At 45.9% G+C, this 12,982-nt stretch overlaps 3 protein-coding genes across 3 annotated transcripts in view; 1 reads left to right on the top strand and 2 right to left on the bottom strand.

Annotated features, from left to right (window-relative positions):
* Positions 1-2,671: 2,671 nt before the first annotated feature.
* On the bottom strand, positions 2,672-4,221 carry Gltpd2 (glycolipid transfer protein domain containing 2). Its single transcript, XM_028785921.1, has 3 exons — positions 3,924-4,221; positions 3,521-3,687; positions 2,672-3,431 (listed from the first exon to the last, which is right to left on the bottom strand). Exons 1-3 carry the CDS (start codon positions 4,203-4,205, stop codon positions 2,894-2,896), a joined length of 987 nt encoding a protein of 328 aa, XP_028641754.1. The 5' UTR covers positions 4,206-4,221; the 3' UTR covers positions 2,672-2,893.
* A 4,206-nt stretch (positions 4,222-8,427) lies between these two features.
* On the top strand, positions 8,428-9,542 carry Vmo1 (vitelline membrane outer layer 1 homolog). Its single transcript, XM_028785984.1, has 3 exons — positions 8,428-8,633; positions 8,748-8,863; positions 9,192-9,542. Exons 1-3 carry the CDS (start codon positions 8,442-8,444, stop codon positions 9,487-9,489), a joined length of 606 nt encoding a protein of 201 aa, XP_028641817.1. The 5' UTR covers positions 8,428-8,441; the 3' UTR covers positions 9,490-9,542.
* Positions 9,543-11,712: 2,170 nt separating this feature from the next.
* Positions 11,713-12,982, bottom strand: part of Tm4sf5 (transmembrane 4 L six family member 5) — a 7,135-nt gene continuing 5,865 nt past the window's right edge. The window contains exons 3-5 of the mRNA XM_028785892.1: positions 12,556-12,692; positions 12,155-12,338; positions 11,713-12,043 (exon numbers count right to left, since the gene is read on the bottom strand). Of these exons, the coding sequence (XP_028641725.1) occupies positions 12,029-12,043; positions 12,155-12,338; positions 12,556-12,692 (336 nt within the window). The 3' untranslated portion in view covers positions 11,713-12,028. The remainder of the gene's footprint in view (positions 12,044-12,154; positions 12,339-12,555; positions 12,693-12,982) is intronic.

Here is a 12,982-nt window from a genome sequence, read left to right as displayed (position 1 = left end):
ACACACACACACACACACACACACACACACACACACACACACACACAAAGCGGGAATAGGGAGAGGAAAGTGGGGCGGAGCCTCTTCTCTTAAAGGTGTCCCTAACTAAGTGCTTGTGGAGCCTAGAAGCTAAGGATAGTTGCAAATGAAGCCTAATTTACATTATAAACATTATAAGGTTTTGTGTGTGTGTGTGTGTGTTTTGTTGGTGGTGATTTTTGTTTTGTTTTTTTTTATAACTCGATTGTATAGTCTGGAGTATGAAGGTTTTGTAAGTAACAACATTGTGTCGCAATGTTAACTTGGATATACTTTAAACTGATTGGTGTCCTGGTTCAAAGACACCACAAGAGTACAAATTGGAATGGTCAGGTCGTGTTTTCATTAGGTACATATTTAGCAGTGTATGCTAGTAGTTGATTTTCCCGGTCCCACGAGGACTTTTGAAAAAGCTACAATTGTTTTCTGGAGCATCTATACCCCTTGACAATCACACCTCCCATATCTGAGGGTTCTCACCTTTGCCCATTCTATAATTCCAATGTATTATATTTTAAAATCCTGACATTCTAGTACATGTGGGTGTGATCGTATGATTTTGATTTGTTTTCCCGAATGATTATTTAAGCATATTTCCGTGGCTAGTGAGTCATTTGTGTATCTTCTTTGAAGCAATGTCCGTTCAAGGTTTTTGCCCATTTTAAATAAAGAATTACCTGAGTTTTTATTATTGTATTGTGTTATTTTTATATTTTAGGTACTAGAAACATCAGATATATGATTTGCAGATATTTTTCTACCATTGTATTATAGCGAAAAGTTTTCAAATTTTGGCAAGCAAACAGCTCAGTCAGTAAAGGTGCTTGTCCCTTATGGCGGAAGGAGAAAGCCAACACCTGCGAGTCGTCTTCTGACCTCTATACAGTCACTGTGGTTCCAACGCACTCTCCCCTCGCCCAATAAATAACCAAATGTTTAAAAAAAATTAAGTTTAAAATTTTGGTGAAGTCAAATTTATTCATTTTTTTTCTTTGATTGGTTGTTTCTTCAGTAATACCCCAAAATCCTTGCATCAATACACTGTTTTCTAAGGTTTGTTTTGTTTTGTTTTTGTTGCTGAGGTCAAACCCAGAACCTTGTGCATGAATGCAAGGCAAACATTCTGTCACTCACTAAGGGACAGCCCAGGCTTCTTATGACCTTTTTTTAAATTTTGAGGCAAGGTCTCCCTAAGTTTTGAAAGCTAGCATTGAACTAATCTGTAGCCTAGGCAGGTGCTGTCCCAGGCAAACACTGGCTTGTGGAACTGTTGTCTGAGCCTCCCAAATTGCTGAGATTACAAATCCCTGAGATTACAAACTACCAGGCTTGGCTTTTCTGATTTTTTTTTTTTAAAGATAGGATCTCATGAAGTCTCAAACGTGCTATGCAGCTCAGGTTGACTTTGAACTCCTGATCCTCCTCTCCCTACATTCCTTTTGCTGGTAGGTTGCCATGGCCACCCTGCTTTTTGTTTGTTTTGTTTTGTTTTCCAGACAAGGACTCACTACATAACTCTGGCTGGCCTGGAACTCAGAGATCTAACTGCCTCTGCCTTACAATACTGGGATTAAAGGAATGAGCCACCATGCCAGATGCCCACCCTGCTTTTATGTGTGTGATAAGGATCCTAGCCCTGGTTCTCACCTCAAGTACTTTACTGGCTAAGCCATTTCTCTAGCCCCCAATATTGACATTTTAAAGAATCACTTCTTGCTGGGCAGTGGTGGCATGTGTCTTTAATCTCAGCACTCAGAAGGCAGAGGCAGGCAGATCTCTGTGAGTTCAAGGCTAGCCTGGTCTGCAAAGCAAGTTCCAGGACACCCAGGGCTATGCAAGAAAAAAAAAAATACTCTCAAAACAACAACAAAACCTGAGCAAACAAACAAAAGAACCACCTTTTGTAGTATAGTGACAGTACAACTGTAAGGAAGGAAAAGATGATTCAGACAATAAATAAGGCTGATTTAGACAAAGAAACTTGGGAAATGGGAGTAGTCAGGTTTCCATAGATTCAATGTTGGTATGGGGGAAAGTCAGCTTAACAAGATTTTGGATCTGAGGACCTGGAAAAATAGAATTCCTTACGGAGCTAACATGAGTATGAAGGTAATATTTTAGAAGAAAGTGTTAGAAACTCAGTCTGAACCTGTTAAGTGTGCTATAACTATTTGACATCCAAGTGGAAACGCCAAATATCCAGCTGAATATATAGTGTTCTGGAGTTCAGAAAAGAGTAGATTTGAGGTACAATTTGGGAGTTAGTCTAGGAAATGGTTTATTTCTTTCACATTCACTAGTATGGAAGTGACCAAGGACACCGTTGATAAACACTTTGTGGAGTGCCTGTTTGGTGAGAGGCATGATGCACAGGCTTCAGGTTGGAGACAGAACACAGAAGTAAATGCACTTCCGGGGGAGGAAGGTAGAACTCAGGCGGGATATGTGTTGGCTGTGTGGAGAGCAGATTTGGACTGAAACTTGGTATAGAGCTGGCAACTGAAGTCATGGAGCAGCTGAAATGAGCTCAGGGGAATATGAGTCCTTCAGATGCAGAGAACAGGGATAACAGATCTTCCCACATCCCCCACCCCCAAGCTTGTTCTACAGTCATCATACATTACGCCGGATGTCGACAGCTACTAAGGAACTTTTTATTCTTCATTGCTTCTTCCAGCTTCCTGAGGCTGAAGATGAGAAGATCTCATACATCACTGGGGCCGCCCTTCTGGGGGCGGGCCTTAGCTGCGGTGACGTCACGGAGGAGGACCGCTACCCGGGCCACCCGTAACCCTGAGTACTTAGATCCCTCCCCAGAAATGCCTTCCTGATCAGTCTCTTGATGCCGCGGCCATCAAACCAGCTGGAGCAGGCCGTGGCCGGCCAGTAGGCCCTGGGTACGATTGTACACATCCTCCAGGACGCGGGCGGCCCGGGCCAGAGCAACCCGCGCGTCCGCCTCTCCGGTTCCCGGACACGCCAGCTGGAGCAGGCTACTGCGACTCGGGAGGGTCAAGATCGCCAGGCGAGCGGCCTGACGGATAAGCCACGGATGGTGCGGGGCCAGGGCGGTGTTGTAGGCGTCCCCGCACTGCGTGCCGGCATCTGGACCTCCGATCGTCCCTGTCGCCACCCTGTGGAGGCAAAGCTGGGACCAGCGCAGTGCGCGATGCAGCAAAAGCAGCGTTCGAGAGCCCGAGGGCCCCGCTGGGTGCGGAGGTTTGGTCCCCAGACGCTCTAGCAATCCTGCTCGCCGTTCCCACGTCGCCATAGTCACGAGCGATGTGTAGTGCGAAGCGTCGGGGCCGTGCACACGAGCCTCGAGGTCGGTCACCTTGTTGAAGGCCTCGCTGGTGGCAAAGGCGAAGACAGAGCCAAGGGGAGTTAGGAACCTGTTTGGTAGTGGAAGTGGGGAGATGACTTGAGAAAGACCACAGAATCATTTGGAGGAAGATGGGCTTGGGGGAGGGAGACCACTCACCTAAGTAGTTCTCGCCATCCTGCCAGATACTGGGACAACTCCACATCCCCTTCAGGGCTCATACAGGCCAGGAAGGGGCTCACCATGCGACCCAGCCCCCCGTGAGGCCCCAGACAGGGAGGCTCTTCCTTCTCTGGGACCATTAGGCGTCTGAGCGCTGGGTCAATCTGGGAGATAGATATGAGAGATACATGAAAAGTTCCTAGCCTTCTAGGCCTACCCAGCAACTGTTGAGATGTGATGAATGTCCCTTATGTTTAGCTGGGGTTCCTCCTGGTTATTCTTGACTTCTGAAGGGGGAAGGGAACAGAGAAGGAGGAGCCTTCTTTCATTAGATTCTCAGTCTGATTCCCCGTTTCCTTGTTCGGAGTCCCCAGACTCTGGCCTTAAAACTCAAACATACCTGGGAAGGTAGCGGTCCCTCTGGCTTGCAGGACTGCATCCCAGGCCTGCAGCCTGGCAAGACACCTGAGGTGAAGGGAAGCAGGGAGGTGAAGACTGGAGAAGAAGGGAGCTTGTGTTCCCACAGGCCAGACTGCTGGGTTCTCTGAGCTGGTACCGCAAAGGGCCACTCATGGAAGAGCCATACACTAGTGTAAAGAAGTAACAGCATGAGGATAGCGAAAGGAATTGCATGGCGGAACCAGCGTCCCAGGGCTGGGGACATTAAGACCCCCATGGCCATTGCTGGCACACCTCACCTAGCTAGGTGGTGGCCTTTCTCTTCCCATGGTGTCCAGAGGTGCAGGGGATTAATAATTAACCTATCAAGGCCCCCTCCCCTGTGTCCTTTGCCCTAGAGGTCAGATCCCGGGGTAAGAGACCTAATGAAGATTTGGGGGACATAGTATGTGACCTGTCTCTGCATTGCCTTTACCTGTGGGGCTAGCTTGTAGTAAGAGGCAGCATCTTGTGGTTTCTATTTAATCTCTGGGCATGAATCCACTATAAACTGCAGATAAGGGGTCTTTATAAATCTCATGTGAGGATCAAGTGATAACTCATGTGAAAACATTCCAAGTGGAAAGCTGATCACAGTTGCCCAATACATCTTACTTGCTAAGGCCCGAAGATGGGACTTTAGGTTCTTTTCTTTTACATTCTTACTGAGAGGTCTGGAAACCTTGGGAATAAAAATTTCAATTCCCCAGGAAGCATACTTGGCTTCTCAGAAGGAGTCACTGACAAAGGACCTTTAGCCAACTATGGCCTGACTTAGGGAGGACAACTCCTGAGACACCTAGCTGGAGAAGATCACAAGGCCAGAACTGAGCTGGTTTCCAAAATTCTTCAAGGTCTCACCAAGTATAATAGAACTAACTTAGCAACCAATGAAAATGGTACTAATGTTACTGCTTTGACCCCTACCAATAATATTAGAGGTTACCTAATTCTTCTGGAAAATTCCCATAGACCTGCATAAAAGGGGGCCTTGCAAGCCCCTCAAGTCGTTGCCATTTTGTTGTGACCCCTGCATGCCGGTAATTTCTGCAGAATAAACGCTCTTTGCCTTTGCGTACGATTTGAGTCTGGGGTCTTCCTTCGACGATTCTTGGACATTATGATTTAATTTTTTGAGCTTCACATTAGCATTTCAGTCATTAAATCAATCGTTACTTTCCTATGTCAGGCCCTATACTTGACCCCCCGGAATACAAAAGTATTTTCATAGGTGGGCACAGGAGCCCAGATCTTCATGCAATTTGGGAGGCTCAAGTAGGAATATCAGAAGTTCAAGGCCAACCTGGGTAACTTATCTAGACTCTGTCTTAAAAAGTTTTATAAAAAGGGCCATTTCAACTCCAGTAATAATGTTTGGAGATGGCCCAGCATTTGACATACCATTGTAGGTTTCCCTGTAATACAGACTAACAAAAATTGGCTGTCCAGAACCCCTGGTAACAGAATTGTTAATCTTTATTCCAAGAAACTTAGGAAAGCACCAAAATCCACACATGGTTCGTGCCCAGGAAGACTTTGAGGAGTCTGTGCTCTGAGACCTAAAGTCCTAATGACATTGCCTAAAACAACAAAAACGTAGCAGGGTATATGGTGAGTCCACTTGTGCTAAATGTGTCCATGACAGGATCTAGTATACTTTCCTTACTGAAGAGCAGAAAACCAGTGTGTAAGTGTTGAAGGCACAAATACAGTCAGAAAACTGAATAAATATTAAGGTTTTTAAAATGATAAAAATCAAACCTTGTTCTGTGAAAGACATTAAAAATAGTTTAATTTCTTTAAAAAAAATATATAAAATGGGGCTGGAGAAATGGCTCAGTGGTTAAGAGCACTGGTCGCTTGCTCTTCTAGAAGTCCTGAGTTTAACTCCTAGCAACCACATGATGGCACTCACAACCATCTGTAATGGGATCCAATGCCCTCTTCTGGTGTGTCTGAAGGCAGCTACAGTGTACCCATATAAATGAAATAAAGAAATTAAAAAAAAAAGTATAAATGGTTTAGGGATATAGTTCAGTGGTAGAGTGTCTTCCTAGAATGTGCAAGACTGTAGGTTCATTCCCCAATACTTTGTGTGTGTGTGTGTGTGTGTGTGTGTGTATAAAAGCACAGCTCAAGCTTCACTGGGGAGAATCTTCTGTCTCCCCCCTGGAATGTGAGCTTTGGTGAAGACAGATACTTTTTCTCCCGCTGTGTACGTTGAAGATTGTATCCATGACTTTAAGGATGCCAGGAAGCAACTCTAGCATTGAGTTGTAAACATCATCGAGCCCCCTTATTTTCCATTTTCTTTCTTTTGTTTTTGAGACAGGATCTAAACTGTTCAGGTTAATTCATTTTACTTATTTATTAATTTACTTGTTTGAGACAGGGTGTCTTTACATAGCCCCGGTTTATCTTATTTGTTTGTTTGTTTATTTTGGTTTTTCGAGACTGGGCTTCTCTGTGCAGTCTTTGCTGTCCTGGAACTCACTCTGTAGACCAGGCTGGCCTTGAACTCAGAAATCCATCTGCCTCTGCCTCCCAAGTGCTGGGATTAATTATCTTATTTATGTATTTACTTACATACTTGTTTGTTGAGACAGAGTCTCTCTACATATCCCAACTGTCCTGGAACTCACTATATAGATCAGACTTGTCTCAGACTCACAGAGATCTGCCTGCCTCTGCCTCCTGCGTGCTGGGATTAAAGGCATGCACTATTATGCCCTATATCCCAGGCTGATTTTGAACTTTTTATCTTCCTACTTAGCTATTTGAGACACTATGATCACACACGGACTTCAGCCACTAGTCCTGGCCAAGCACCTTGCTTTTCTTGGTCATTTTCTAGCATTTAGAATATTTCTTGAACTAAATGCCTTGTAAATAAATATGCATTAAAGAAAACAGAGGAATGTGTATGAGGTCAGCTGATCAGGGGTGGTGCCCCTTAACAAATCTAGCCAGGTTTTTTCTTTGTGAATTAGGGGTCCATCTGCTGGTCATAGAAGGAAGGGCAGTCTGGGAAAAGATTCAAGACTATTAAGCAAGGCAAGGTAAGAGGATGTAATGCCAGGATCCAGGAGGTCAAGACAGAAGGGTGAAGAGTTCCAGGTCAGCCTTGGCTACATAGTGAATGGCGTTTCATTGTGTCTTAAAGAATACAAGAAGCAGAAAAGAACAGCCTCATTTGTTTTTAGTTATCTCAGTCCTTGTCCATAAGGTCTTAGAATTATTCCTGTCTCACTGGATGTGGTACCTCAAGCTAGTAATCCTAGCCCTTGGGAGGCTGTGCTAGGAGGATGATTAAGAATTCAAGGTCAGGCCGGGTGGTGGTGGCACAAACCTTTAATCCCAGCACTTGGGAGGCAGAGACAGGCGGATTTCTGAGTTTGAGGCCAGCGTGGTCTACAGAGTGAGTTCCAGGACAGCCAGGACTATACAGAGAAACCCAGTCTCAAAAAACAAAAAACAAAAAAAAAAAAAAGAAAAGAAAAGAAAAGAAAAGAAAATGACTCCATAAGATATGGTTGTGGGCAAGCCTGTAGGGCATTTTCTTAATTAGTGATTGACGGAAGAGAGCCCAGTCTACTGTGGAGGGTGCCCTTCCTGGGCTGGTGAGCAGGCTGAGCAAGCCAGTAAGCAGCACCCCTCCATGGCCTCTCATCAGCTTCTGCCTCCAGGTTCCTACCCTGCTAGAATTCCTCCAGTGGGAGTGTGAGCCAAATCAACTCTTCCTCCACCTGCTGTTGGTCATGATGCTGTGTTACAGCAGTAGAAACCCTAAGTGAGATAGCTACTCACAGTATTTCAGAACAACCCGGGTTACAGAGGGAGACCCTGTCACTCTGGGTGTATTGGTGTCCAAGATTCTCAAAGAATTAGGGCCACAGCCTAAAAAAGACCTTTTCCCAGCCCCTATCCTTCACAGACTTGATCTATGTCAACGGTATTCTTCACAGCCTGTAAAGTTGCCTCTCATCCTCACACTGTCCCCTGCCTAATCCTGTCCTGGCAGGTTTTCCTAGGATCACTGCAGCCTTGGCCCCTGTTTCCAATGCTGGGATTTCCCTCGGTTTACTGGGGTGGGGGTGGGGTGGGGAGGGGCGGGGAAGCAAGTCACTTGCAGCTCTCTCATTGACTAACCAGGAAATATAATTTCTATCTTCTATAATCCTTGCAATGATTACATGAAATATAACTGCAGAGTGCAGATCACAGCTAGTGGAAAGTATTCGGTAGGCGCTAATTTAAACTCAACGGCTTTCACTACCCCTCCTTCCCTAACACCTGGGGGCCTCAAATCTTCCAGATTCCTGGACTGGAACAGATTAGTTTTGAATGTCACTTAATCCTGGTCATTCTTCCGCAATCTGAGCCATGAATGGGCAGGGCTGGTATAGAGCTGCAGCCTGACTCTTGATAGGCAGGACTGATATAAATCCATCTAAGTGACCAGATGCATAGGTAATGCAGGATGGAGCTGCAGGCTGAAGCCAGGCTGCTACTGCTGCTGGGGGTGATGGGCTATGGACATGCACAGCGTATTATTCATGCAGAACCACGATATGCATCAATTGTTGACGTGACCAATGGCGGTACCTGGGGTGACTGGGCCTGGCCTGAGATGTGTCCTGATGGATACTTTGCCAGTGGGTTCTCTGTCAAGGTGAAGGTTCAGACCTGGGTCTCAGAAAGGGCAAAGATGTGCCACATTGCAGAGCTGAAAATGAGAAGGAGAATCCCCTGAGTGGACCTCACTTCTGTTTCCCTCCTGATCTAGGTGGAGCCCCCTCAAGGTGTTCCTGGAGATGACACAGCCTTGAATGGGATCCGGCTACACTGCACTCGAGGGAATGCACAGCTGAACGCCCATGTCGTGGAGTCCCAGTCTGGAAGGTGAGATTAGGGACAAAAAACAAAAAAAAACCAAAAAAAACAAACCAAACAAAACAAAAAAAAACACAAAAAAAACCCCCAATGGGATAGAGAGCATTTATCTAGTGTTTGTAAAGCTCTAGGTTCACTTCCCAGTGGGAAGGACACTCTCCTAGTACAAAGGCATACTCCTACCCCTCTGTTAATGCTGTTTCCTGAGATAAACTCCATTAAGGTTATAGAGGTGTGGGATGTAAGTTCACCTGCACCCGGGTACTCAGGAAACACAGGAAGTCCCCAGGGTGGGTAGGAGGGGCTTGTAGAGCCATTACAACTCCTTCTCTTGCAGCTGGGGCTCATGGAGTGAGCCTCTGTGGTGTCCTGGTACTAGCTTCCTAGTGGCTTTTTGCCTTCGAGTGGAGCCATTTACATTTCCTGGGGACAACACTGGAGTGAACAACGTGCGCTTCCGTTGCTCAGACGGTGTGGAGCTGGAGGGGGCGGGGCTGAGCTGGGGAGACTACGGAGAGTGGAGTGACTCCTGTCCCAAAGGCGTCTGTGGCTTGCAGACCAAAATCCAGAAGCCTAGAGGCCTCCGAGATGACACTGCGCTTAATGACGTCAGAATATTCTGCTGTAACAGCTGATGCTGTCGCTCAGACAGTACTGCCTCTTACTATTAAAGCTTCTTGGTCTTGGCTTTGCTGTCCCTTGATTTAAAGACAATAAGCTGCCTGATTCCTTCCCTCTTCTTTCTTGATCCGGCATGGCTCAAGGCCCGAATTCAAGTTTGGCTTCAGGGATTGTATAGGTCATATAGTTCAGAATAAAGAACTTGAACTCATGAATTTTTGGGCCTTGGCTCTCTGAGGACATCTGTAGATAATATGTCCCCTTTAAGAGCCCAAGTTGTCTCCCTTCTAAACCATCAGTGACTCTGGATAAAGGAGTGGGATGGAAGTTGTGTCCACTCCCAACCTCCTGTACTCAGAGAGACTGGTGAAGAGACCCAATTTACCCCTTATTGGTAGCACCTGGTGGAAGTTCCCAGGTTTGAGTCGGTCAGATGGGGTGCGCACCTGGCTTGGAAGTCCTCAGGTAGGAGGGAGGCGCTCACAGAACCAGTAACTAACCATATGGTAGTGCAAATGGCTTTGCATGTTAATTTTTAGAGCTTTGAGACTAAAGAAATCTTTTCCCACACTTTCCACCACCTGTCTCATCCCCACCTTACCTTGCAAGTTTTTAAGTAGCGGCTTTCCTAAACAGAAATTGTCATCCAAGACTTTTATTTTCATGCTGTTTTCTCTGCCTGGAATCCCCCAGCTATGTATACTCAGAGTTAGACTTTCCCTATCATAACAAGTATTTCCTCCCACTAGCCAATATGTATCTCATTACCAACATGTTTTTAAAATGTTTACTGAATAAAAAAGGAAAGACATGACTGTTAGCATTCCTTCTAGGCTCCGCCTCACAGTTACCTGGCAACAGCCAGGTGTGCCTGACTCGGTATAAAAGGGGCTGCTCTCTCCCCCTCACTCTTTTCTTGCTTTCTTACCCTCTTCCCCCTCTGTCCCTTCTCTCCCCATTCCCCTCCCCCTGTCTCTCTCCACATGTTCATGGCTAGCCTCTACTATTCTATTCTATTCTATTCTATTCTATTCTATTCTATTCTATTCTATTCTATTCTATTCTATTCTATTCTATTCTATTCTAATTCTCTCTGTTTCTACTACCCACTCAACTCCCCTCCCAATGCCTTAAATAAACTCTATTTCTATACTATATTCATGTGTTATATCAGACTCATGTGGCTGGTACCCTTAGGGGGAAGGGATCCCTTAGCATGGGTCTGCAGAGGAAACCCCTTTCCCTGCACCATATCATGCCTCCAAACATCCCTGGCTTCTTTTTCTTTTTTATAAAACACAATGACTGCTCCTAGGTATGACGGAGGAGAAGGTTTATTGTAGATAAAAGGGAGATGTATGGCCAGAGGCAGGGACATCTGGCAAAGTCCAGAGTGAACATGACCCTGAGCCAGGCTATTCAAGGAGGGTGGGGAGGGGAGAGGGGAGAACCAGACCAAAAGACCAGGAGGATAAAGGGTAGACCAAAAAAGGGGGACAGGCAATTATATAAGGAAGGGTAGCTGGGGAATGGTGGCCCAGTCTCTGGGCTGGAGATGTTTAGGAGCAGAGTATGCCAGCCACTACTCTGTAACAGGTAGGGACTGAAGGATACTGGGAGAACCTGGTGGCCAGGTCTACTTTGATATATTAAATAGTCAGCTCAGTTAACCATTTGTCCCTGGTTAGAGACCTATCAACGTTTCCCATCAACTGAAATGATCCTTCACTTCTTTAAAAAGAAATTGCCAATAGTGGATGTAAGAAAAGTGAGATAGAGGCAGGCAGACTCTCTATATAACAGGGAGCTACCAGGAAATTACAGATTATGTTTATGTGGGGGGGTGAGGGGTAGGGGGGAAGTGGGGGAGAGTGAAGGGGAGAGTTTGGCTAGAACAGGGTGAGTTGTTTTCAGTACCTGAGCATATTTTGTTTCTGCAGGTAAAGCAGAAGGGTCAGGCTGGGGCTAAGCTGTTCTTTATGGCTTGGATCTATTTGCCCAGCACAGCCTGACTCAATTCCTCATGACCTCATGACCTGAGGCTTTTCCCCAACAGTGGAGAGGGGGCATTCAATAGGTAAAGCTCCTTGGTGCTAAACCTGAGGACAGAACACACATGGTACAAGAACCAACTCCTACAAGTTTGTTCTCTGACACACACACACACACACATACACACATAAATGTAAAGAAAATTAAATTAAAAATTGCTTGTCTTTCAACATTTGGCATATTAACTTTCTTTAGAGCACAGAATTTTATTTCCAGAACAATAGCTATGTTGTTGTTAAGAGAATAACAAGAGGCGGTGGGGGCTGGGGGTGCAGTGAAGGTCCACATAGAAGCTCAATCCTAGACACATATCTCTGAAGGCCCCTGTACACTCCTTCCAAAGGCTAAACCAGAACTGGAGAAGGGTGCTCAGGGCGGTTAATCCCACTAAGGAAGCTATCGAACAATAAAAGTGTGTATGTGGGTTTTTTCCTAGCCAACTAGGGAGTGGGTGACCACTCAGACTTCCAGAAATGAGGTATTAGGGGTGGCCCATGGAACTCAGTGAGCTGCTCCCTGCAAAAAAAAAAAAAAAAAAAAAAAAAAAGAAAGAGTAAAGAGGAAGCCAAGAGCAAGCAGGATTTCTCAGCCCCCATCCACCCCCAACTGTGCCCCTATTGGTCCTACCTCCTTTTTCCGGCAATCACCACACAACACGCCAACGGTCGCATTCACCAGCTGTATTCCACACAGCACTGTTTCCAGACTTGAGGCGACCACCAGAATCGAGAAGAGTGTCACATTCCAGGGTACCACGTGAGGTGGCGCCTCACATAAATTCCATAGAGTGTCATTTTGTAAGTAAGCACCTCTGTGGATGGACAGGGTCATTTAAGAGAAACTGCTCACACAGCAGGCCCTACCACCACCCAGTGCAAGGATCTACTAAGGTCTGTAAAGGGCTAGATGGGTCATTTGGAAGGAACTCTTTAGGAGCTGAGTCTGAACCACCATTTCTGGACCAGGTAGGAAGAGAGCAGGTGGAAAGAGGCACAGAACGGGGCATACAAATACAAAGTAGGACTTACTGGGTTTCTTGGAAGTGGTAGTCCCACTTGTTGTCTATTAAGCATTTGGGTCCGATTCGGAGCCCAGCTCCCGCCACTGACAGGCAGTAGATGGCACCGAGTATCCCAATGGCGGAGGAGAAGACAGAGCGCAGCATCTAGACGGGGGAAGGACAGGAAAGGTAAGTGCCCACCTCCTCCCTTGGACAGACACCCATGCCCAACCCCTCCCACATATTGTAGCACCCCTGTTCAGCCAGCCAAAAAATATATTAAATTATATAATTATATTATATGTCTTTAAATTTTGGGTTTGAAGTTAGGCAAATCCTAAAAGCCATCTACCATGGAGGTTTATGGGGCTTATTACACCCCTCCGGTCAGGTTCGTTTAAGACTCAAGACTGGAAGGGAGGTGGTACCTGAGACCTCCTAGAGGCTGCATGTGG

Source organism: Grammomys surdaster, unplaced genomic scaffold, assembly GCF_004785775.1.
Source record: "Grammomys surdaster isolate TR1022 unplaced genomic scaffold, NIH_TR_1.0 125368, whole genome shotgun sequence".
NCBI lineage: Eukaryota > Metazoa > Chordata > Mammalia > Rodentia > Muridae > Grammomys > Grammomys surdaster.
This window is presented reverse-complemented; position numbering and strand designations above follow the sequence as displayed.